Source organism: Phacochoerus africanus, chromosome 1 (assembly GCF_016906955.1).
Source record: "Phacochoerus africanus isolate WHEZ1 chromosome 1, ROS_Pafr_v1, whole genome shotgun sequence".
NCBI lineage: Eukaryota > Metazoa > Chordata > Mammalia > Artiodactyla > Suidae > Phacochoerus > Phacochoerus africanus.
This window is the reverse complement of record NC_062544.1, coordinates 76,464,277-76,490,739: the sequence shown is the minus strand read 5'-3', so window position 1 is coordinate 76,490,739 and position 26,463 is coordinate 76,464,277. Positions and strand designations below refer to the sequence as shown.

Here is a 26,463-nt window from a genome sequence, read left to right as displayed (position 1 = left end):
GGTCTCCTGCCTCTTATGGTCTCCTGCCTCATGACTTTTAAACAACCTAATACGTTTTTGGAAAATGTAAGGCATTAAAAAGGCCTTACTAATGTTAAACATCTTAGTTGAATATATTGATTCTGGTGTATTGAGACATTTGCTTAGTGCTGGATTGCCTCTGTTAATTGGAAAATAGACCGACCCCAGGCACACCAATGCAAGACGTTGGAACCTGTATCTGCCCACACATCCTTCAAAAAGGAAAAAAAAAAAAATAATAATAATATATAATGGAAGATCTATGTACCTTTTTTAAAAAATTACCTTGGAAAAGAGCACTTTTCAGTCTAGTGTAAATCCCTGTGGGAAGAAAACCTGAGGAATGGGGTGTTTCACCAAGAACAAAGACTTAGTCCCTCTCCTGAGCCCCGTGGATCCAGGGCTAGGTGAGCTCCCGAGACCTGTGATTAAGGAGCACCTTCTGTGCAGCATGTAATTATGGAGCCGCACCAGTGGGCCAGGACTCTGCTGAATGCTTCACACTGGAGGTGTTTTCACATTCCAACTTTATATTAAAGTGTTTATTAAAAGAGGAAAAAAGCCATGAGCAGGTATTGACACCATCCATACAAATGATCACAGAATTACAACTATAGCAAAGCCGTAAACAGTGAATGAGAAAACCGCCTTCCCACACTTGCTTCCAGCGGTCCTGACACAGTGTGGAGGGAAGGGGATGTCATCAGGTGCGCAGGGCTCACCCAGAAAACTGAGTGTGCCTTGTTCAGGGTGACTCACGGCTGGGCAGGAGTGGCGGCTGCCTAATCTCTGTGGACCCGGCAGTTCCACAGAAGGAGGTTAACTGCCTCCTTCCCGACATATCAGACTTTGGGGTTTATTAGACAAACCAGGGTTTCTCTTTAAATTTATTCACTCTAATTAGCTCCTGCAGAAGCTGTGAAAAAATTACAGGGAGATGATGTGTTCTGTAAGAGGTCATTTAAAAGTACAGTGTGCTGGTTTTCATTACATATTTTGAAAATAAATGCTGTACACGGAGGGGACCCCCTTAAAATTTCAGTCAGTTGGCACTTGTATCATTATAGTTTCTACTAGGTCGTGGTTCTGAAGACCCCTGATAAAACAGCACTTAAGCAGCCATGGAGACGTGTGTACCAAAAAAACTAAAGGGTGTTTGCCTCTAGATTCCTTTCTGTGTTCCGAGAAGCACAAGATGACTTTGCGACTGTTTTGTGTGCCTGGAGCTAACTTTCCCATCAGCAGGCAGAATTTCAGAAGATTTGACTGTAGATTCTGATAGCTGAGGTGCAGACAGCAAGAAGGGAAAATGCCTTCAAAGACCCTGGCTGATCCTGAAGCCGCCGGCCCTAAAGTCACGTGTCTCTGAGCAATTCTGATGAAAACAGCGGCACCCATTCCCAAAGAAAGTACATATAAGTACAACACTTTTGCATGCAGTTTCATCAACCCCATGTACCCAAACTTATTTTCTAAAGAAGGGGAGAAACACCAAAATTTAAAACTTATTTTTAGATATTTCACGTGGTTCAAAAGTAAAACTAGAAAGGTATACACTAAGAAGTCTGGTTTCCACAGTCCCATGGGCCACATATCGATCATTGTTTTTATTTGTCCCCAGCGTCTACATCTGATATTGTGTTAGGCACATACAAACGTGTGTCCACTCTTCTTCTGTTTTCTTATGTGAAAGGTAGAGTACTTTGTCCCTGGCTTTGTCACTGCCATACCTTTTGGGAACAACTTTAGTACTTATCGAGGTGCGTGCTTCATCGTTTTTTACAGACACTCAGAACTTCCCATGTGCGTGGGGCTTCGGTACGTAACTAACTGAGGGCCCGGGGGTTACTTCCAGCCGCTGCTGTTGTAAACAGGGCCACTGCCAATCATTCTGTGTATGTTGTTTCATTCACAGGCAAGCCTTTCTATATGAATTCTACAAGTGGGATTGATGGGTTGAAACCATAATAACATTTCACTGACATCCAAATTTTATTGCAGATCCATTCAGAGGGATGCAGGATAAGAGTTAGACACTAAATGTAGAATGGTGGTACTTTCCAAAGAATGAGTGACTTTCCTCAGTGTGTATAAAAATAGCTTTTTGTGGTTCCGCCGTTTGGCCATCCATCCATGCAAGGCTGCTTATGAATCCAAACCACACCGTCACCTGTGACAAACATGCTCGTGAGACAGTGCCTTCTGTGGTTTTCATAATGGGCTTTCAAGTCCCTAGGTAATCTCTGTACTTTCTGAAGGATTCAGTTTCTAATCATGAACATTTCACAATGAATTTTAAAAAATAACTTTCTAACATTCTCCCCAACCTACTTCCCTTCTTTACTCATGCTTGAGAGGATTTTGGAGGGGAAGGAAGAGTGTGGGAGGCTAGAGATAGGTGAGTGGGTTAAGGAGGCTGACCTTTGAACTCTCACCCCCACAACCAGCTCTGTCTAGGAGAGGGGTCCTGGCCCCCTTCCTGGGGTTCTGCATGGACCAGAGCAGGTTCTGCCCTGGAATCTTCTGAGATGCTTTGGTGCTTCAGCCTTGTAATGGGGACTGACCAGCGGTGGCTGGATACTTGGCACATTTCAGTCATTCCGCAAGCTGACTATTCAAGGGGGTCATCGTTTCCCCGAAACTTTTCCAGCCAAGCTCAGGACAGCAGACCTAGTGTGTTTATTGTCTGCAGGGCCCTTTCAGACCTACAGGACAACAGTAACCAGGCTCACTCGCCTTGGCTGTGTTGCAAGGTGGCTCTGGAACTCTCTTTTCCTTTCTGTTGTAATGAAGCCCTGTGTGTTCATTTGCATCCTTTCCCTCCCCACCCCTTCTCCTGAGTCTGTAGAACTTGAAATTTACTGGAAGAAAAGAATATCTATCTAAGTTCCGTTCTTAGAAATAGATTAGCTTCCTACTGTCTCAAAAATAATGAGACCATTTCAGTCCCAGATTATGGGGCAGATTGTCGTCAGACGGGGGCAGAGGGTGCATTAGTCATCTTGGGGCTGCTGTGACAAATACCACAGACAGAGTGGCTCAAACAGCAGACATTTACTTCTTCATATTCCTGGAGGCTCGAGGCCCAAGACCCGGGCGTCGCAGGGTTGGTTTCTTCCGAGGCCTGCCCCTTTGGCTTGCAGACAGCCCCCTTCTTGCCTGTCTTCATACCATCCTTCTGCTGTGTGCTTCTCTGGTGTTTCTGTGTGTCCAGATGGGCACCAGTCAGATTATATTAGGACCCACCCTCACAGCTTCATTTTAGCCTCATCATCTTGTCAAGACCTGTCTCTAAACCTGGTCACATTCTTTGTTACTGGAGGTTAGGACTTGAACCTAAGAATTTAGAGGGGCACAGTCAGCCTATAGCGAAGAGACTGTTGGAGCCTCAGAAGATTAACAGTAATAACAGATGAGATATGTTGAGAGCTCGCCCTCTGCCAGGCACAGTGCTGCCTTTCTGTGTGTTAAATCCTCCAGAAACTTGATGGCAGATGTGCTCTTATCATCCCTATTTTATAATAAGAAAATGGAGGCAGGAGAAATTAACTTGACCAAGCTTAGTAGGTGACGGAAAATGGAATTTTAAAAGCAGCAGTCAGCCTTTGGGGCTCAAGTTCTTAACTACAGTGCCTCCTGCTCTCCATTCAGGTTGGAAGAAGCCTTTGGTCCAAGTGGATGCTGTAACCTCAAGGGACATCTCAGTGGTCAGAGGCCAGCCATCCTTTTTGGAAGAGCTGATTCAGAACCTGTCTCCCAGGTCCACCACACTCAAGACCATTTGTCTTTCTGGAACTGAGCTCGTTCCTAACACCTCCCCTCCCCTCCAAACCCCAGGAATCGCTTTCCCTGAGAAGGGTCCGTTTTCAACCCTCCGATTTCAGTTCTATGATAATTCTAGTTGCCTTCCACTGCCCAAAGAAGCCACCTTAATGGAAGTTTGTCCTTTCTTCTTCTCCTGGGGCCGCTTCCCTCCTCTCCCTCCTCCCTGAGTTAAGCTCAGAACTTGACCCTCAGTGGGCTTGCTGTGAGTAAGTAAATGGAAGAACCAGTCACAAGAGTGGAAATAATTTTTTTATATCAATTTGCATCCAGGAGTAAAAGTTTTTGCTCCCTCTCCACCTAAAAAAAAAAAAAAAAAAATCAAAATCTGCCCCCTTCCTCTTCCTAGGAACAGCTGAGGAAATAAGCCTCCTTCTGGGCCTTCCATTCTCAGACCCCACCCAGGATTATTCTGTAGCCTGAATCTTTGCTCTCTGGAGCTTAAAAGAAAGGCATGTTATTGGCTGCCAGGAGTTGGCAACATTGCTCTAATTTTTTGAACACTATTGTTTTTGTCAGTTTTTTAGGGAACACTCTTGTGGGGTTACCATCTCGTATTGCCATTCCGCAAATAATCCGCATGCTGGTGGAAACAGAGAAGGTCACATAGTGAGTTAAAGTGAAGTGGGAAAAAGGAGTCCCTGAATGTTGGTTTTGTTCAAGTCGAGAGAAAAACTCCCATCGTGTGTGAAAAGATAGTAAGTAAAGCAGTGAAAAGAAGCCTATCGAATTTTTGGCACCCAGATGAAGAACTCGAAGGCCCCAATAAAGGTACTTTTGTGGATTGGCAACTGCGCTAGAAAGCAGCAGGAAATAATGTGCTGAATGGGACCCTCAGACACGGGGTTCAATCATCCCGTCCACCCCCTCCAGAGCGGGAGGCGTTATCTTCAGGGCATAGCATCCTCTGAACAGGAGCATCTTTGTGCATGGAACCTGAGAAAGCCCATCTCGTCAGTGCAGCTGTGCTGAGGGAAGCACCATGGATCCGGCGCCAGGGTTGGGGTGCAGGACCAGTCACTGACTGCAGAAGCCAGAGGATGCTCCCGAGCTCCAGGCTCTGCTCCACCTGCATCCCACATCTCCTCAGGCTCAGGATTTCCTGAAAGGTATCAGGATCCTTGGTGGGTTTTCACATCTCAAGGAAACACTTGATTTTCAGAGGAAATTATAAATAACACTCCTCCTAGTTGTGTCATTTATATAAATTACATATAAATTTTCAGAGGAAATTATAAATAAGAATCCTTCTAGTTGTCTCAAAATGTAGCTGCTGTTGTTTTAGGGATCCTGTCTTTGGCTTTTGAGAACCTTTCCTTCCGACGTTAACTGCCTAATTATTCATGTTTGTTTCCTCTCTAAAAAGTGCTGTAATCTTAATAGAAAGACATGAGGTCTCTTCAGCTCATCCGAATTTTAGTTTTTCAGATATCTTTAAGTATATTTTTGGCCCTGATTTAGTGAAGCACCATTTGTATATGGACCTTTTTTACAGGCGTGGTAGTTTGTTGATTTTGGTTGGGGGCGGTTTGAGACCTCCCTAGGCAAAAATGACCTTGTCTCATGGTTTCTGAACAGATTAATAACGAGCACTTGAAAGCTGAAGTTCTCTTTTAAGTATTTGAGGAATATTATCACAAGGGAAACACATGAAAAGTAATGAAGGGGCCATATTTCTTTTCAAAATAAAAATACCTTTATTTAAATAAAAATTTAAATAAAATAAAAATACCTTTATTTTCTTGAGAATGAGATTGGGTATCCTAATTTTTCCCAGAATTGTACAAAGAATGATTTTCCATTTATTCAGTAGATTTTCTCGGTAAATCAAAGATCTCTTTATTCACAGGTCATTAATTTGCCTAATATATTTTTTCCCCACAGGAGTTCTCTGGCTTTGCCTATATTTCTCTGGCAACTTTTTTCACACCTTCAATTTCTTTAGCTATTTACATTTATATAACTTAACACTCAAATTTTTATTTCTAAAAGCTCTTTATTTTGAGATCATTTCAGACTTGCAGAAAAGTGGCAGAAATAGCTCTGAGAATTCCTGTACCCCCTTTACCTGAGTCCCCCGATGTGACGTGTCTCATGATACTGTTTCACTGTCCAAACCCAGAAAACCAGCCCCAAGACAGCACTGTTAACCAGGCTACAGATCTGATTTTGGATTTTGCTTTACTATCTTTCTTCAGCTCAGGATCCAATTAGGACCCACATCATATTTATTTAGCTTTTCTTCCATCTGTGATAGTTCCTCCACTTGCTTTGGTTTCTTGTGAACTTGACACTTTTGAGGTATTGTCTCTTTTATTTTGTAAGATGTCCCGCATTTAGGGTTTATCTGACATTTTCCCCTGATGAAATGGAGCTTACCCCTTTTGGGCAAGAATCCCGCAGAAATGGCCCTCTGCCCTTCTCAGTGCATCCTTTCAGTGTCTCACTGCTGCTGCTGGTGGTGACCTCAGTCTCCTAATTCAGGTCATGTCTGCAGATCTCCCCACTGTGAAGTTAGGGTTTTTCTCTTTGCAATTAATAAATACCTGTGGGAGAGGTTTTCAAACTAGGTGAATATCCTGTTTCTCCTGTTGCCATTACCCATTCATTTCAGCATCCATCCGTGCATCTTGCCCAAAATGAAACTTACTATGGAGTTTGCCTAGTGGTGATTTTCTGGTTTCCTCATTCCCTTTAAATTTGTCTATTAGAATTCTGTCAAGAAGAGCAGTCCCTCTGCCTCATTGATTTGTTCAGTTATTTATATCAGTATGGAGTCATGGGTATTTATTTTATTCTAGAAGTCATTATCCAATATCCAGCTTTGGCCTTTAGGAACACCTTCACGTTGGCTTCTGTGTACTCTGGACACACCTGCATCATTTTTGGAGCGCTTCCTTGCTTTCTAGCAATACACGATGCTCCCAGCTCATCTTGTGTTTTCTTAGCCACAGCCCTGGATCAGCTGTTTCTTTCAGGTCTTCTCAGTGGACACGTATGTGTTAGTCGTGTCTCCCTCTCTCTCCATGTATATGCATGTATATGCAAATATATATATAAAGAAACATGAGTTCATATCACGTGGAAACCTCCAAGACTCCTGTCCAACAACACAGCATTCCTGCTGGCCCCTTCCCCTCCCTTTCTTACTCTGACAGTGAGACATCTGCATCTCATTATCCAAAATACATTGACTTATTTGTTCAACCCTAGTCTAGAGGCCCATTGTTTGCCTCTTTGGAAGTTAAGTATCTTCTTTGCCTAAAATGATTTGGCTGTGATAGACTCACCTTCACCTTTTCTCACTGCCAACCCGTGACACTAACTTCGGATTCTTTTTGCCTTTGGTTTTACAGCATACTATCAAAATACTGTTTTTCAAAGTCACTTAGGGAGCTCTTTTCTTCCCACCCTCTTCAATGTGTTTATGTTTTCCCTGGTGAAACAGCTAGGTTCATTTGCTACTGTGTTTACCTTGCATTTTGAGGACTCACCCCCAGTCCTAATTGACCTTAATTACTTATTTTGAGGTCTGTGAAACATAACCGTGGTTCTAAGAATCAGCAAGCAGTTTTCCTACATACAGACACATCTTATCTTTCTTTCCAGTGGCCCTTGCCTTTGGGCCTCATGGACAAATACAGAGTAATGTCCTTCAAAGCCCTGTCTTCAGCAGTGCATCTTCTTTTTTCTTTGTGATGCTTTTAATTCTGTCATCCATCAAATGGAAATCTCAAAAATACCACACATACCCCCCAAAAAACAGACTTTCTTGTTTTCCTTCACAGTATTCACTTTTTAATTTCTACATTGCATTCTCCTGTTTGGCCAAATGCCTGAAAGGTTTGTTTTTAACCCACCACATTTAATCAGTTTGCAGGTCTGTCTGTCTGCCTTTGCAGCGCTCACCTCCATCTGTCCCCATCTGTCCTAGACTGAGCTCACTACTCTGTTCCTCTCCTGGGTCTTGCACTGTTGTCACAGTTTCCTGACTGCTTTTTCAACTGAATAGCATTCCCACACTGTGGATAGACTCTTCGACCCATTATGGAAGTGGCTTCCTTTCTGGTCACGGCTCACTATCGCCTTTTACAGCCTCTCAGGTTACCTGAGTCACCAGCCTCCCTTCTCACCACCTGCTGCGTCCCACCCTCAGGGCCATGGTTCCCACACACTTTGCCTCCCAAGGTCAGCTGAGGTCACCCTTGGGTCTATCTCACCTGAACTTGCCAGTTGTCTGGATTTGCTTCCTTTTCACTTTTCCTCAACTCCTCTCCCCCATCCCTTTCACTTACTGACATTAGCACTTCTGTGTGGTTCCATGTTTGTCTGTCCAGGGGTAGATCACCTTCCCTTCCAGGTGGGGGCCATGTGGTGCCTTTACTTGATATAATTTATCTTTCCTATTTTTTTTTTATGAAGTGCCACATTACATAGTAACTCTTTGTAATATCACACTTCCATGAATATAAGGAAGGAGGGAATGGGAAAAGCTCCTTCCTTCCTTTGTTCCTGCTATGCTGTGTTTCTCTGACAGATGTGCACTTGAAATTTGAAGAGGGCAGTCACTGGGGAAATTTCTCATATATCTTAGCCAAAATTATTGCATTCATTTTTAACCATCATCCCCTTGCTCTTGAATAGAGAACATATATTACACATAAAGTAATTAATTTCCTTGACAGCTTTGAAAAAAAATTTTTAATTAATGACCCTTGCTTGGCAGTCTATATTTTTGGAAAGGGACAAAGTAAAATATTTAATAAAGATTGTAGTAAATGAAACCCTAGAATGTCAATTAACTTGATTTCCTCTAGGACATAATTTTTACTGCTTTTTTTAGCCATCAAGAGAGGTTAGTTATTCATTCAGTAATAAAGTTTTCTTTTCTTGCATAAAAAGTGCTCTGTGCAGAATTCTGCCTCTTGCTTGGTCCTGGCATAAGTATACCATCTGGACCTATCACGAGACCATTTATTAGGAAAACAACCTTGTGATTTGCTTTTGGTCTTTTAAGAAAAATATGAGGCATATTGTGGGCCTATAAATGCCAAATCCCACTTTGTAGCAGTTTGGTTTAGGGAGTTATTACAGTGCCAGAGACAGCTTCCTTTGGGCGCCCTGGATTTACTCTTCTTTTCTTTATAGTTCTTAATTGTCTTAAACTGAGAAAGAAACTAGAGGTCTGTGGTATTTGCACATTTTTTACTTGGAGAATTTTAAAAATTTACTTTGCAGTAAATGTGAGCAGGGGAAGGGGAGAACCCAAGTTTAACTTTATTTTTTTAACTAGGGAATTAAAGAGACACCATTTAAATAACATCATTTATGCTATCAGATTAGATAAAGCAGAAATGAGAATTATTATTAAGAAGAACTCAAGAAGATAGGGCATGATTTTGTTAAAGTAAATGTAGGCTTAGCAAATCACACACACCCCCCTTCTGAAAATGTTTAGGTAACTTAAGGCCACATTACAGTTTTAAGGTATGTAAAGAATATTCCAGGCGACTGCCTCAAAGCACTAGCTGGGCCATCAGTGTAGTTTGGAGAACACTGCATGTGCTCCCTGATTTAACAGGCAAGGGAGCGAGTGTGCCTACTTACCATAGAAGTTTGAAAGGTCAGACTTTGTGGTTGTTAAACAGTGTATATTCTCCCAAGAAGCCATTGTGCTGCATGAGATGGGAGAAAACACATGGAAACTTTCAAATAAAGAGCAAGAATTTATGTAGGCTAAAGGAAATAGCTGGTTTCTGAAAAGAACAAAAATAAGTGTTTAAGATGCTTTGCTAAAAATGCCGTTACAGATCACAAGTAAGGCTATTTCTTTTCCCTCTTCTGACTGCTGCTTGTAAGGAAGAGTGAAGATATGTTTTTAATAAGCAAGGAACAGCATTGCAGCTCAGTGATGTAACCAGTTGGCTGTAGACCACATTACGTTTCTTTTTGTTATCAAGTCACATCAGGAGGCACTGTTTGTTGTATGTCTCTGAGAAGCCCTCCATCCAGAGGCACACAAAGCCCAAGTCAGAAAGCCGGGGAGGGGAGGGCGGCGTCACTTGACATCTCCCTGAGTCAGGAAATCGCAGCTCTGGCCCGCAGAGGAGAGTAGAAACATCTGGCTCCCAGCACGCCTTCAGAATTTTCTTGAGCTCCAATTAGAGTCACTGTGGTAGAAAGCAATCCAGGCCGTCTGGACATTCCCACATGTGAACCCGCCTCAAGGGAGGCAGCGCTGCAGCCAGGCGGAGCGTGGTAGCCCTGGGGCTGCGGTCCCTGCCGTGCCTGCCTGCTTTCCCCACCAGCCTGCCCTGAGCACGGCTGGGGCTGCCTGCAGGCTGAGAGGGGCCAGGGTTCTGAGCCCCCAGCCGGAGTCAGCCGCACCATGCCTAACGGAATTAAGCCCGTCGATCCTCTGGACTCGCTTTCGGCCGTCAGCGCAGCCTACCGCAGCAGCGGGGAGCCCAGCACCTGCAAGTACTGGATCCTGGACCTAGGTACCCACCCCCGCAGTGCCCCGGCCCACTCTCCCTGGGCTGTGTCCTTCCAGGCAGCTGCTGGAGTGATGGTTGTGGGCTTTGCCAACACCAACAGGAAGGTTTTGTGCTTTACCGTTGAAGTGGGTTCTCTGTGAGAGGGGCTTGTGAGAGGGGTTGTGGGGGACTTTTGGGAAAGGGAATCTAGGCTCTGAGCAGTGATGTGTTGATTGAGTGCTTGGCTGTAAGGTATTCTTAGTATCTGGGGATTGCTTTGGACTATCCCCTTTTCTTGTAAATGGCATCTAAACAGTCTCAAGTAATCTGTGCAGCAAATTCCCTTCTTACGGTCATTTGTTTCAGGTTTAATTTTGTCTAGGGTTTTTCAGACTATTCAGGTATCCTGCATGTATTTTTAGATTCTCTAGGAACCACTGCTGTATGATATAATGTAAAGTTATGTGGAGGAAGGGGTCTCCCAGTAACCCCAGACCATTTCAGAGGAGTATGTGTACCAGGCTCTGGTCTATACGTAGAACTGCAGTCAAGACGAGAAAACATGATTTCTGCAAAGGTCATTGGAGAAGTAGATAAACTCCACTTTGAGGAAAAGGATACAGAAGAAGGAAGCTAGGGAGGGAATTGGGTCTGTGGGTCCCACAGAAGCCCAGTCCTACATCACTCCAGAGGAGACTAGCTTTCCAGCCGTAACCTTCGACATCTGTCTAGACTGTAGAGCCATTGGAATGAGTTTCTCACAGGCTGTCTCCCACATACCAGCCAGGAATGGCTTCTACTAAAACTTGGGTCCTGGCCTGGCGTGCTCTTAGTGTTTTCCTCACTCTCTCACCCACTGTTATTCACTGTGCACCTAGAAGTGGCAGCAAGCAGACCAGCCCAGGGGTGGCAAGAACTTCTGGCACTTCCAGGGAACTGTGAGCTCAGTGGACAACGGTTGAGGTGGAAGAACCTATCACTCACCAAAGGAGGGGGGGATCCAAGGACTAGGGAGAAGGTGCTTTCAACATCTGAAGGGGCCGTGGCTCTGTTTACATGTTTGTTTATAGAATGCCAAAGGAAAATGACTAAATTATCACTGATTAATGGGCCCCAAATGAAGTAAGTATTGGCTGTGTGAATATTGAGTTTTTGGTGTAAATGTCATTTTTGATACTACTCATGTTTTTTATTCATAAAAATGCTATCAGAGCATTTTAAAGTCACTGACCATAACTTTTACCAATTTATGTTAATTAAGTTGTTCAAAAATGGCCTCCATTTCTGGAGGGGTCCAAGCTAGGCAGGCCCATTGGCAACGCTGTACACTAGGAATGCTGCACTGAGGGGTAGAGGGGGATGATGTAAGATCTCTTTATGGAAAATAATAAGATCTGTGCAGTGAAAAGGACAACTGTTAATATCAAAGGTTGAATTTAAAGTGTCAGCCACCCAGTAGCTCTGAGTCTCAAGGAAATCTCACCTTCTCTCTCTGAACTTCATTTCTTGGTGCGTAAATTGGCAGTAACAGGACTTCTCTCATGACACATCAGGTTAAGGATCTGGTATTGTCACTGCTGTGGCGCAAATTCTATCCCTGGCCCAGGGAACTTCTACTGCCATTGGCACGGCCACAAAAAAATGGGAGTAACAGTAGAGAACCCTTCACAGAGCATCATAAACAGCTCCAAAGTGTAGGCCAAAATATTTTAATCAACAAGTTTGCTAAGAAGAAACGGATTTTAAGAAGACATGGCATTCCTCATATAGAGGGAATTTTGAATCCTAGCAGTATTTTAGGTCCTCAGGAATTCTTCCGAAGGGGTGTTATTAAACTAGCTTTTTGAAGACAGGAGGATCATTATGCTGTTTATTATACTTTTGGTTTCCCTCTAGATGTATTTTTCTTCTGGTAATTCTCAATAATGGAAACTCCAGGTGATGTTATCCAAGCTATCACAAAAATTTTCAAGCTAACACAAATTTGGAAAAAATAGATGTCCACTGGAATTTTCACAGAAAAAAAAAAAAAAATCTCTTCTATTCACAGGAAAGAATAGACAAAGGAAAGCAAAACTCTATTTTGATTTTTTTTTTTCCTGGAGAAATATGACCATACATCTCTTTCCAGACCTTCAGAGTAATTCCTAGTTTCCTGAATGTCATATCAGAGTGATAGTTTAATATATCCTGATTCCCCTTATTCAGTTGATAGATGTGTGTGCATCAGATTGGAAAGAGAAAATGATTCTAAGTAATATCCAAGAAATGAATCCCAAAGTAACTTTTAAATACCCGGTAAGACATAGAGTGATTGCAAAGCCTTTCTTTATACCCACAGCAACCTGTGGCTTCACTTGTTGCAGTGCCTTGGGAAAAGGCAGTTTTTCTGCATTCTGACATATTCAGTGGGGCATTCCATTCCCTTTTTCCAAATGTGAATTAGTCTTGCTTGGAATTTTATTTGCAGATGTTGCCATTTGCAATAACTCACATAGCCATAAGCCCTGAGAGGTTTACTGCTGAGCAGTTGTTAGGAAAAGAACTCAAGAGAAGGTAAGGTCAAGAAGAACCATAAATTAACTTTCAAGAGACTTCCAGTGGGAGAGCCCATTTATTCTGAGACGATGGTGGAACTGTTGCATTGGTCTTCTGAAAGAAGTGTGCCCTTGTGTAGGGCCCTGAGGTTCATTGCAGTGCTGTGCCTGTTCCCCTGACTAAAGCAGTGATCCTCCCGAACATTAAACAGACCCAGATCTGCAGTGAGCCATGTGCCTCAACATCCTTCCCGAACCCCCTTCTCTGCAAGTCGTCTTTGTTCTTTTTTGATGAGGAACGTGGATTCTCACTAATGTAGATTTAGTTTTTATAAATTAAAGGAAAAATCTTTCAAAGACGAAATATAGGAAGGTGAACCTGTTCTAAAAGCATGCGGCCCAGTTCACACTGGGGCACACCTCACCTCTGGGGTGCCAGCGCACAGGCTGTGTCTCCTGGGAGTAAATGGAAGCACAGAAGCCCTCTGCCCCGCCTCCTCTTGTTTCAGCGACAAAGACTATTTCACACAAGTTACTATGCAAACTAAATTTTAGCTCAGATCTTTTTTGCTCTTTAAGTCTTTAAATGAATCCAGAGTTTAGGACTAGGTATGCTGCTAACACACTGGGAGTAGCATGTGGCTGCAGGTCAGACCACCAGTGTACTCTCTCCTTGCTCCCTTGCCAGTGAGCAGATCCTATTAATCTTGCTGCTCAACTGCAGTTTCCTCACCTGAAAAAAAAAAAAAAGTGTATGCCTATTGCTGCAATGATCATGATTCTCTCCAAAACCACATTAAAGGGTTTTTTTTTCCTTTTAACCAAACCACAGTTATAAAAATAATTTGAATTCATTTTCTCACTTTTGACTACTCAAAAATGTATTTGTCCCTATAAGCTTATGATGACAATTCTTTTGGGGATAGGAACAGTGTTACCTGCTGCACATGCACATTATATATATTTCCATCCAGAAAGCAAAGAAACTTTAAGTTATCGAGCCTTATTTTTGGATGAATATAAACATTCTAAAATATTGGCGTTCCCTGGTGGCTCAGCAGGCTAAGAATCTGGCTATGTCACTGCTGTGGCTCCCGTCGCTGCTGTGACAAAGGTTCGATCCCTGGCCTGAGAACTTCCACATGCTGCAGTTGTGGCCAAGAAAATTTTCTTTGAAATATTAAACTTTTTGAAGTTATTATTAAAGTCTAAGTTAGTATTAAAAACCATCAGCTGAGACATTCCCTCCAAGTGCCCTGAAGGTCCCAGGTTAGGAGCCTCCAGAACAAATGATCTTGCCCCGTTCTGGAATCCTCTTCCTTTCTCTGGACAAGGACCAGGCCTCCTCCTCCTCCTCAGCTGCAGTCTCCTCCGTTGGTGTGTGCTCTTTCTAAGTGCATTCTTCCAGCCAGGCTTCATGGGGAACACAAATTGACTGCTTTTTATACTGAAGAATTTCCTCCAGGTGCTCCAGTTGGCTGGGGTGGGGGGTGGTAGGGTGAGTGAGCCTGCAAACCCAGCCTGGGAGCTGGGTAATGAGCCTTGGAATTCAGAATTCATCCTCTGAGGCTCCTCCACTTCCTCTCCCTGCCTCGCAGGACTGGAGAGGGTGGGCCCAGGAGCCACAGCCCAGATGCTCCTCATCAGTTTTTACTGTTCTCACATAAAACCACACAAACATGAACAGAGGGTACCAGCCCAAAATATACTGTTTCTCTGAAACTGTATGCCAGTTGTTCTTCTTAAAAAAAAAAAAAAAAGGAAAATTCAGACATATGGAGCAGCAGGGGGAAAGGGGGCATATGATGCTCATAGGCAGCTAGCGCTAATGTTTAGACATGTTTTTAGTCTTTTTCTACGAAAAATGCTGCCTCTTTTATTTATGCTTTTCAAATTTGACTCTAAGATAACATCTCAGTCCTGTCCACTGTCCATTTTCTCAAATACACAGTAAAAGGAAATAACTATTGTTACTTCCTGTTAACAGAAATAACAATTCACACTGTCGTGAAAGTGGTCCTGTTTCAGAAGGACCAGAGGCGTTATTCTTCTGTCTAAGGACGTAGCCCCTGAGACACATCTGATACCAAGTCCACCACCCTCAGACAACCTCCCCACCCCTTCCTCTTTTATCTCTTAATGCTGATGGATTATTTTAAGAAGTGGCCCAATGGCCAGAAGCGCATGTAAAGTTGAATAAGAGTCTTTAATAACCAGAATGGAACGTACTCATTATGACGTAGAACTGCAAATTGGAGGTTTTTCCCTTTGTCTCTCTGGGCTGTAAAGAAAGCAGGCACCCAGCGCTTCCCCAGCCCCGCTCCATCCCCGCCCCCGCCCGCCGGCTGTGAGGCTGTTTCCTCCTGTCGCTGCTTCCCTCCTGCTCTGTGGCAGTGCTGCTCTATCACAGGGGCACCAATTAAAGCCAGGGACAGGATTTGTGCTGATAATTGGCGTTCATAGCAGAGGCGTTCTTTTCATTCCCTTTGTCCCTGAGCCGCTTTGTTCCTTCCTGGAATAACTCCAGGCCTCCCTTCCTTCCTTCCTTCTCACTGGTTACTCAGCTGCTTGAACAACACCCGCCTGGGGAGATTATGCTAACAGGACAACCTCTGGATGAGCCATTCGGGGGATGCTCTGAAAGCTGCCCTGGCCTGGCCTCACCTGCTCGCTCCTCCCGAGCCCCATCATAGGGTGCAGGTTTCACCTCCCATGTTGGATGCGAGCATCACTCCAAAAACAGTTGCCCCAACCCTCTTTTCTTTTTGTGTTATCTGTTGTTGTTGTGTTCATTTGTGATATCCTGAAAAGAAGGCAGTCCTCAAATTCTGAAATAATCCTTTGAAAAAGAAAATTAAGTGCCATTCAGTTCTTGTAGGGGAGTGAGGGGGCAAGATATAAAATCACATGAGATCAGGTTATGGGATTGCAAACCCTTAACCCGCTGTGTGCTCGGAAGTAGATTGTGAATGTAGGATGTACACACACGCAATTGGACAAAAAGCCATAATTGTGTGGTTAACATTGAATATTTTAATCCCATTTTTCAAGTGCCTAGCTTTAGCTAGAGCAGCATTTTGCTTTTGGTGAAGGTGTTACTAGAATAAATTGTGAAAGGAATTCCTGCTTGGTTAGGACTTTGGTTCTTTGATTTTTGAACTGAACAACCACAGACCCTAGGTTATAGCATACTAGATACTTGCTTTGTGCTTTGGGGGGTGGGGTTGGGTGGATGGAACCGTCCATTTCCTTATTCTCCACAGCTGCAATTCTTTCTAAACTAATATTCTGTCCCCTGAGACTGAAACTTCAGCTAACCTGCAGGGCAGATGACGTGAAGAGTGATAGTACTTGGCAGACTGATTGCAGAACATTCCAAGGCCAGTTTTTGTTTCCTAATGCTCCATAAAAATGAGTGTAGAGCTCCATGAATGAGTTATGTGGGTCTAAGAAAACATTTATAAGTTTCGTGGTTTATGGCATGTTTTGGTTAGATACGTTCTTAGGCAGTTCATGCATTTTCTGGAATGTAGGAGAAAGACTTGTATTTGGCATTCTGGATCTGATCTTAATTAAAAATAATGACACATTTATATATGAATGGAGAGAAATCTGTCACCACCTGAAATAAATCAGTCAGGAGCTTTAAACCACTAACTGTAGAATGTTCTTTTAAACCATTTTGCGCGGGAATGTTTTCGCTTATCCCTGGCTTCATTTAGAGATGTGTTCAAGTTAGAAAATCTACCCACTGTGCCCTAAAAAAAAAAAAAATCTTTGGTATTCTCTTTAAGAATAGCCCAAGATATTTTATTTTTTTCAAAAATATGAGGATGGTAACCAAAAGCATCAATATCCACCATGAAGAATACGGTTCCCAATGTCAGCCTCCTTCAAAGAAGATTAAATCTTCCACTTTACCAACACGTTGTGTTTGACGTTAGGAGCGATTTTGCCCAAGAGTTAAACATTCGTGTTCCTTGGCAGTGTCAGACCATCTAAGAGCCAGGATGAGGTGGAGGGAGTATTGTGCAGGCACTGTGGGATTGCTTCTTTTCCCCAAATTCACCTTCTGTTCCCTTAAAAGATGATTATTTGGGGGCAATAATAAGTACTCTATTGCCTTGGAAATAGCTTTGCCAAATGAAGAATTAAGAAGCCACCATTTTATCACAGAAAACTACATTATCCCTAAGTTTGCAGTATACGAAATACTAAGTAATCTGAGAAAGACACAGACTTTTTTAAGAGTTTTTCTTTGTGTAAGTGATATATTTGAAAAGCACAGCCATTAGGCCCCTGGGGGGAACACAGAGGATCTCAGCCTCTGAAAAAGCCAGACAAACAGAGGAACATCTAGGAGTTTTTCTGGTTTCTAAGCAATTAAGCAGACCCAGGCAAGAGCAGCAGACGTCATTAATTGCCTGTGTGGTGGTGCCCGGTGCCCGGGTGGCTCTGGGGTCAGTGCAGAGCCCTCTCATGCATCTACCTAAGAAGCAGCCTAGGCTTGGTCTGATGCCATTTTTTTTTTTTTTGGTCTTTTTGCTGTTTCTTGGGCCGCTCCTGCAGCATATGGATGTTCCCAGGCTAGGGGTCCAATCGGAGCTGTAGCCTCCAGCCTATGCCAGAGCCACAGCAATGTGGGATCCGAGCCGCGTCTGCAACCTACACCACAGCTCACGGCAACGCCGGATCCTTAACCCACTGAGCAAGGGCAGGGCCCGAACCCGCAACCTCATGGTTCCTAGTCGGATTCGTTAACCACTGCGCCACGACGGGAACTCCGTGATGCCATTTGTTTAATCTTGGAGGAAGGGAACATGGTGCCAGGTGAGGTGTCAGTCAAAGGACAATCTTCCCGCCCCCCCCGCCCCCCCCCCCCGCCTCCACCCTCACTGGTGGTCAGGGTGGTGTCCTCTGTCATTTCTGCTGCCCAGGACTCCACGTGGAGTAATGCCATGGTGTTACTCGCTGGCTGGAGAACTTGCCACTGGAGGATGATGCTAACTGGCCTGTGGCCCTTCAGACTCTCCCCGTCAGACAGAGCCCGTCCATTAGGGGTGTGGGAGCTGGGCTGGGAGAGTGTCAGGAGACCTGGGGGGAGGTTGATATCTGCAACTCGCAAGATTTGTGTCTGTGCTTCTGGTGTCATTTTATGCAATGTTCTGGAAAAGCATCTTTCTTTCATCCAGCAAGGATATCCTGAAACATCTGCTTTTGTCCCTGTGTAAAAGTCGGGGCTGAGCTCAAAGCCCCTCCCTGCCCTCACTGGCAAGATGGCCCCATGGGGTTTTTCTTTTCACTTTTGTGACAGCATAGATTTTCAGTTGCAGGAAAAGCCTGCTGTTCATCTCCAAAAAAAAAGTATTTCAAGGGCTAGACCCCATTAAAAAACAAAAAAAACAAAACAGAGAAAATGGCCTGTCATTCCAAGGAGACAGAAACATGGGCTGGAAACTCTCAAACAAAAGCCGAGTAGAGAAGGATCCCATTAGGAGAAAGCCCTGGCAGAAAAAAAAAGAACTTTTTGCGTTTTATGACAGCATGATTTAACCGTGCAAGGATGTCTGCTCTGGGTCAGCAGGTGACCCAGGTCCTGGCTCCTCCCTGTCCTACCCCTGGGAGGGGTATCAGTCAGGTAGGTCACACCACAGCCGTGCGAGGCCTTCTGCCTTTGTTGCCCTCTCTCAGTGTTTTGTCATTGGGCATGGCAGCTCCCACATTCATCTCTTCCTGGGAGCCAACAACCCGGTTGTAAATGGTCACCAGCCACAGACCTACTAGTACCTGGAGCATCCCTGGTCCAACAGAGGAGCCAGGTCCAGTTTTATTCTGGGTGTGATAACTCAGGTTTACTAGATTTGTATTAAATTCCTTTACATTAACCCAGACTAACCCGTCCTTTCCATTATCCACTATCAATAATGACTCTTGCCTCATTATTTCATTTCTGGGGTGTTTTCAGGTTTCCACTTTGGTAATATGTGATATCCTGTTCATCTGATTAGCCAAACAAAGGATTATGCCATCTGCTTTTATCTTTATTGAATTTCTTCACATTTCCTTTTGGGAAGTTCAAGTGGTAAGGTTCTTTCTAATGGAGAAAGACCTTTAAAATGAGAGAGGATTTGACCAGAAATTCTGACCGGTTAGCATTTTGCCTCAGAAGAGTGAGTTTGAGAAGAAAAACAATGCTTGAAGTTTTGCCTTTGTTGACAAAGCCACGTTTTCCAAAGACAATGTAATGTTTTAGGTGTTTTCAGAAAAATCACACTAAGAATAAACAGCATCTGGAGATCCCGAGAGATTCAAAGAGCAAAATGCAGGAGCAACTTCTGTTTTCGTGTTGGGTTTGGTTAGAGGTTTATAAGCCTTGTATTTCGTGTGCCCCTCACATTAGGTGCTGGTAGGAGACCTTGTCTGTGACAGGACTCCCTCAGACTAGCACTCTGAACAGAGCAGTGGCCCTCTGTGAGCAGCATACATGTGCTTTTAACCTTCCCAAAGAAAAAAATAGAGCAACCGCTTCTGAGTCCAGTTGTTTCCAGTTAAGTCTGTTTTAATTGTTGCTGGTGATTCCATTGCATGTCTTCCATTCAGGGGGCCCGGGAGGTGGCCTGTGAGTGTGGTTTCCTGGAAGGGGCTGCCCAGGGAACAGTGAATGTGTGGGTCATTTATGTGCATTTTCTCAGGCAGCAGAGACCATGTGTTCCTCATTACAGCATGAGCCATGGCCCCGCTATGCCGGACCTCTGGGTAAATCTAGGATTTTTTTTTTTTTTTAAGCTGGGGAATTTATCTTTCTCCATCATGTTTCCTGTGCTCACTTCATATCTGAAAGCAAAGACAAAGTTCACATTTTTTGCATTGAGGACCCACTGCACTAAATAATGAAGTATGTAAAACTGGCTTTTAATACTTTTGTGCCATGTTTTCAATCATTACCATCCCCCTCCATGCTCAGCTTCTAACAAAAAAATAAATAAAATGGGCATTCCTGTCATGGCTCAATGGAAACAAATCTGACTAGCATCCATGAGGACGCAGGTTCAATCCCTGGCCTTGCTCAGTCGGTTAAGGGTCTGACGTTGCTGTGGTTGTGGTGCAGGCTAGCGGCGACAGCTCCAGTTTGACCCCTAGCCTGGGAACCTCCATATGCTGGGGGGGTGGGGGTGGGGTCCTCAAAAAACAACAACAACAAAAAATTATTTCCTGTGTTAACACATATCTGCCATGAAGTGACAACCTGGATGGAAGCCCTGGCCCACCTGAACCTAGGTGTGTGCAGAGAAGCAGGTAACTCAATGAAGAGGCCGAGTCCAATCTAAGCCTGTGTCTCTGCCCCAGCTGCATCTTCGTGCCAGGCAACAAATTAATTACCATGGAATCTCACAAACTTAAGATAATTGAGGCAACTGGCATAAGAAATGAGGGGTCTACCAGAAAAGTTTTCAGATACTTCCAAGTATAAGAGATATAAATTCAGAAAACAGTTATAAAAAGACTGGCTCTTGTATCCTGACCCACCAAAAGTCTAAACATATCGCCTGGCAGTCAGTTTCCTCTTCGTTACCTAACATTCTCCGAGTGATACCCCAGCTTCATCTTGCTCCCCATTGTCTTAAATCAATACACTAGCCTACCCAGGGGATTGTAATCACTGTGTAAGACGAAAGGAAGATGAGATCCCAAGAAATGCATCTGGAAGAACAATTTAGAGTGAGCTCACTTTTTGTGATCTTCAGGAAAATTTCTAGTGTCTCATTGTTTTTTAAATTATTATTCCCCCCTAAAAAAAGTTACCTTGATTCCAAAAGCGGAGAGTTAAAATCCAGTTTGAAAAGTGTGGCAGTAGGGAGTTCCCATCATGCCTCGGCGGTAACGAACCCACCTGGTATCCATGAGGATGCGGGTTCAATCCCTGGCCTCGCTCAGTGGGTTAAGGATCCCACGTTGCCATGACCTGCTGTGCAGGTCACAGACGCGACTCAGATGCCCAGGTTGCTATGGCTGTGGCATAGGCTGGCAGGTACAGCTCTGATTCTGATTCAACCCCTAGCCCAGGAACTTCCGTATGCTGTGGGTGCAAAAAAACAAAAACAAAAAAAATTATAGAGATAGATGACAATCATTGACCCAGAAATTTTTGCTCTAGAAGAGTTTAACCAATCTAGTCAGCAATCGTAAGCTAACAACTTCCTCTCTTTGCGCTGTAAGTAACCTGCAGATCTGATTTCCACGAGTACACAACAACCTTCCTAGTACAGTGGAAGAATTTCCTAAATAAAAAATATGATTTGCACTGAATTCTTGACAAGACAGAGTTTGAGAACCCGCCCTAAGCCAGGTGTACCTGATTGAGACCTGCCCAGCCTGGTCTAAAACAGTCTGAGGGAATTGTTTTCAAACATTGGTAGCAGCTGCCCCATAGTGTCCTTGAATTACTCCTCTCTCAGACTTAGCAATGACCACTAAATAAATTTCTGTACGTCCACACAACCAGAATTGTACATGAGCACTTTGGTTTGGGAGTGTGCCCAGCTCAGCTTCCCCTGGTTGGAGTTTTTATCAAGATATCTCCAGGGGGTTCATTTGACAGATACTTTTGAACACCTACAATGGACAGAGAGATGGGAATATCCTTCTTTAAAGTTAATGTTGAGTTAGTTTTAACTAAACGCTAAAATGGTTCTGGGAGCCTCCGTGGAGGGGTTGAAATGAGAGATAGCCGCTTGTTGGACAGGCTCCCAGGGCTGAATGTGGGCCTCTGCATGGTGGTCATTGCCTCCTCGGACGTGACAGGCCATTGGCCTTGGCCCCACATGGTCGCATTTGGCTGAGGCTCAGGAGTGGTGGCGCTTGTCGCAGCAGATACGCAGTGGCCCTCTGAGGGCACAGCACCAGCCGTCCAAGGAGGTCTGGCATTACTGTCCCCAAAGGTCTTTCCTCCTGCCCTTGGCCCAGGGTGTTCCCCTTCCAGATGGATCCTTGTCTATCTCGCTGCTCCACTCCATCCTGTTTTCTTCCTTGTCTTCTGCAGTTTCTTTTTCTGTGCAAAAATGTGAGTACTGCCTCGTGTTTATGTTAGGCTATATGTTTACAAAGACTACTTCTGTGCATTTTTCCCTGGTAAAGGGTCACAGTCAGTTCACTATCAGGAGACTATCAGGAGGATAGGCTAGAACCCTTGCCCCATTGCTTTTGGGTGACCATTAACCTATGAGGTGCTCCCTTGAAGGGAAAGAGATCCAGCCTGAGCAGAGCAGCGGCTGCCCATGCCCGCCTGGAGCCCACATGCTGCTGGGACTGAACTGGGGCCATGCGAGAGGCCTGCAAGGAACTGCATAGATGTTGGTGAAGCACATTCGGACTCAGGGCCGGCATTTTCAATTCAGTGTCAATATCCTCAGCAATCCAGGCTTTACTCTGGGACTCTAGAAACTTCAAGCCTTCTTCCATTGTGAGAATGAGGAGAGGGTTAATATGAAATATGATCCTTTTCTCAGTCTGCAGCTTGCAGGATATGGTCCCTGTTCCTCTTTTTTTTTTACACTTAAAAAAAGGGGGGCTTTATTAATCACAGATGTCTCAAGTTTTAGAGGCTGGGACTAGAAGCCGACTTCCCTTCTCCCAGCAGTTCAGTGTTGTGTGTGTTCACATGATGAAACTTGGCTGTGTGAGGCTAAGGGTCAGGCTCCCACTTTCCCCTCCTTTCTTTAGCTTTTTTCTTTATTTTCAGAAGAAATCTAGCATGGACTTTGGGTGAACTCTGACTTCAGCAAAGAACCATCTCTGAGAGGTTGTTTTCCCCTTCAAAATAAGAAGAGAGAAACTTTGATTTCCTCTCTTAGGGCTTCAGGCAACTCACGCGTGGCTTTCTCTGGTGCACACATGAGCATCGTTTTTAATGACTGGGGTGTGCTGGTAGTGTCTATGCTGCAGTTCCTTTTGTCCTCTTACTAAGAGACAAGTTATTTTTTAAAATGGAAACAGAATGAAGTGATTCATCTAGTTTGCCTCACTCAGCCATCACACATCTACAAATAATTTAAGTCCTGGATACCATGCTAGGCCTGTGATTACAGAACAGTAAAAACAAATCCCCATTGTCTGGGTGCTCACAGTTTGTATAATCTGGTAAATTCTGTACTACCCAGGAGTCCTAGAGAAGGTTGCCTCAACCATCGGTTTGGAAATGGCACTTTACAGTTTGTAAAGCCCATTCATCTTCGTTACTTCATGTAGTCTTATTATTGCCGTGTGAGATGAAAAAACTGAGATGCCAGAATGTTGGCCTGGGGTCAAGGCTGTTGAGGGGAAGAGCCAGGCTCAAACTTGGCCCCTTTGACAGGTCCAGAGTTCCTTCTGATGCCCTTTATTGATCTTCACCTGGACCTGGAATCAGTGGTGCCTCCCCAGGCTGGAAAGAGGAAGGCACATCCCCGAGGAGGTGTGATGTAGCTCGGGCATCCCCGTAGATGTGGAAGAGGGTGACTGGCTGGAAAGGCAATGGTACTGAGTGTTGAGTCCTTTTTTCTTCTGAGAAAGTCGGAGTTGAAGGGGAGGCTAGAGACAGGAGACAGTAACTGAAGATGGAAACAGGAACAGCGCAATTTCTTTGAGTGACAAATGAGTTTTCCATCATATTTCTCTGGCCAGTTCTGTGGCAAACCCTCTTTCTGCCCCCTTGCCCACCCCACACATGTGGGTGGCTGCGTGTGTGCTGCCTACCCTCACCAAGCACTCCTGAGCCCTGCTCTGCCTGGCCAGAAAGCAACGCATAGCTCAGGCCAGGACAGAAGCAGCTTCGATCTACTCTGAATCACCACCCACAATTCACAAACTCACAAACCGGGTGAAAATTAGATGCAACTTACAGCTCATCACAGAACTGATGGGAATACAACACCAGGTCAGGACGTCACCATTCTTGGGGGATGGTGTAAGCTGTCAGTGAGCTCAGCCTGGGAAATACTCACCCTTACCCATTCATTATTTATTCAGAATACACTTATTAAGTTCTAAGGATGTGCCAGCTGGGTACAGAGCTGTAAACAACAAGACCCAGCGCCCACCCACGTGCAGCCTGGAGTCTGTGGTCATGGTGGCTTCCTTCCTGACAGTCACCCCACTGGAAGTGGTGCTGTCCTGGAAGGGAGATGGAGAGCCCAGGCCATGGGCCTCCGCCCCAGGTTACTCTTGTCCTTGGCCTTCACCACTCATGGTCCACCTGAGCAGAGGGGGCGTTAGAGGAAGGGGCCTGCCCAGACCACACACTTCAGACACAGCATCATGGCCATTGGAGCTCAGCTAGGGAAGCCACCTTGTGCAGACCAGTAATTTAGGAGCTTCCCAAGGAGACCATCTAAAGCTCTTTAATGTGTGAGTTACGTTTACTTAGGCCTGGTCACGTTGGAGACCATAATCCTGCTAGATGCCATTGGACATAGTGTGTAATTTAAAATTTGCATCAGAGCTGTGGTCAAAGTCTGTTCTTCAGAGAACTGAAAATAATAGCAGGCACTTCGTTTCACCCTATTAATGATCGATATAAGTTTATATAATTTTTAAGTGTTTTGAAATTACCGATATATGCATTATGTCACAATCCATTTAAAAGCATGTAAATTGGACTGTTAAGATCCGTTGATTTGGGCAAAATGAGTTTGTGTTGCAAAGAAAATACAGCTTATTGTTTTTATCGAAAGTGTCAAACAGTGTGAAGAACTGAGTATCATTGTTAAAATCAAACTAGAAAGAGAAAGAATTTGTTTGCTTTGGGTTTTGGTTATTTTTTTTTTTCATTGATAATCATCCCCACTTGTGTCTAATATATCAGATCTGCCCAAGACGAAATATCTGCTAATCTTAGGAACAGGTGAAGAAATTTTCCCTGTACATCTTCACACTTCTGAAATGAAATTGTTTTTCAAGATAAAAATGTAAAAATTGACCTAATTTCCTTCTTAGTTTGTAACTGCTGCCAGCATATTTCTAAGTCATAAATATCCCAGTAAAATGATATAATGTCACTGAAGTAACAATAAATGGCAGCTCAATAAGGGAACCACTATTGGCTCAGCACTGCAATTCGTCTGCCACACTATTGAGTTCTGACCTTGGACAGCTCTGCCTCTGTCCTGGGTCTGGGCTGGACTGGTCAAGCCATGGCTGTGTTTATAATACTTGACCTGCCAGCTGAGGGAAAAAAAAAGGTTTTTTTTTAATTTAAATTTTTTAAAATTGAAGTGTAGTTGATTTCCATGGTATTAGTTTCAGGTATACAGTTCAGTGATTCAGTTTTACATGTATACAGATATATACATTCTTCTTCACATTCCATTTTTTACATGTTATTACAAAATATTGAGTCTAGTTCCCTGTGCTATATAACAGGTCTTTGTTTATCTATTTTATATGTAATAGTGTGTGTATGTTAATCCCAAACTCCTAATTTATGCCCCCTTTCCCCTTCGGTAACCTTAAGTTTGTTTTCTCTGTGGGTCTATTTCTGTTTTATAAATAAGTTCATTTGTATCTTTTTTTTTAAAGATTCCGCATAGAGTGCTATGATATGATATTTGTCTTTATCTTATTACTTCTCTTAATATGATAATCTTGAGGTCCATCCACATTGCTGCAAATGGCATTTATTTCATTCTTATGTATGGCTGAGTAATATTCCATTGTGTATATGTGTTTTATGTATGTATACCACATCGTATCCATTAGCAGAAATAATAAATCCATTGGCAGAAATAATAAATTGGTGCAGCCACTATGGAAAACAGTATGGCGATTCCTAAAAAAACTGAAAATAGAGTTGCCATATGATCCTTCATTCCCACTCCTGGGCATGTATCTGGAGAAAACTCTAATTCAAAAAGATACGGTACCCCAGTGTCTGTTGCAACACTATTTACAATAACCAAGACATGATGGACACCTAAATGTCCATTGACAGATGAATGGAAAAAAACAGTCTCTCTTGAATTTACTTCTCAAAGTGCAGAGAACCAGATCCTATGCAGCAGAGCCCACAGAGAGAAGCTAAGAAATGGTATCTCTGATTTCTTTCACCTGAACCATTTTTACAACCATTGGCTCCTTTCCTAAGCAAGGCTGGGGATGCCCCAAGAATCATCCTTTTAAGCCAGCCAGGTCCTACAAGTTGTCAGTGATAGTCTGCAGTCCCCTGCCCCATGCCTCCTGTGGCCTCTGGGTCTGCTGACATGGGAGAGATCTGTGTGTAGGGAGCCTGCCCACAGCTCTCCCCTCCAGGAGCGCTCACATCTCTGTAACCCCGCGAGTTTCAATGGACACAGAGACTGGCCAGATCTCCTGGTGAGTGCCCTCTTCACTTAGGACTCATCCTATGTGCTGCGTTGCTCCAGGGCCAGATTTCCCCCCAAGTCCTCAGCCATAGGCACAAAAACACACAGAAGTCTCATTTGTTGGCTCAGGCAGTGTCTCCATCATCTCTAATGTATGAGTATCTGCTGATGAACTGTAAGACCTGAAGGTGACATAGTTTTATGAAAGTGAGTCGGCCTCTGTCTTTTTCCCACCTCTCTTAGCTCATCTGAGGCACAGCTGAGCTGTTGGGC

General features: G+C 43.9%; 1 protein-coding gene across 8 annotated transcripts in view; it reads left to right on the top strand.

Annotated features, from left to right (window-relative positions):
• Positions 1 to 26,463, top strand: part of TRIO (trio Rho guanine nucleotide exchange factor) — a 229,759-nt gene that overhangs the window by 156,737 nt on the left and 46,559 nt on the right. Inside the window, exon 34 of one of the 8 annotated variants that reach the window (XM_047768077.1) lies at positions 3,673 to 5,220. The exons of the other annotated variants lie outside the window; for them this stretch is intronic. Coding sequence (XP_047624033.1) covers positions 3,673 to 4,013 — 341 coding nt within the window. The 3' untranslated portion in view covers positions 4,014 to 5,220. Of the gene's footprint in view, positions 1 to 3,672; positions 5,221 to 26,463 lie in introns of those variants that run through there. 8 annotated transcript variants of the gene reach the window in all.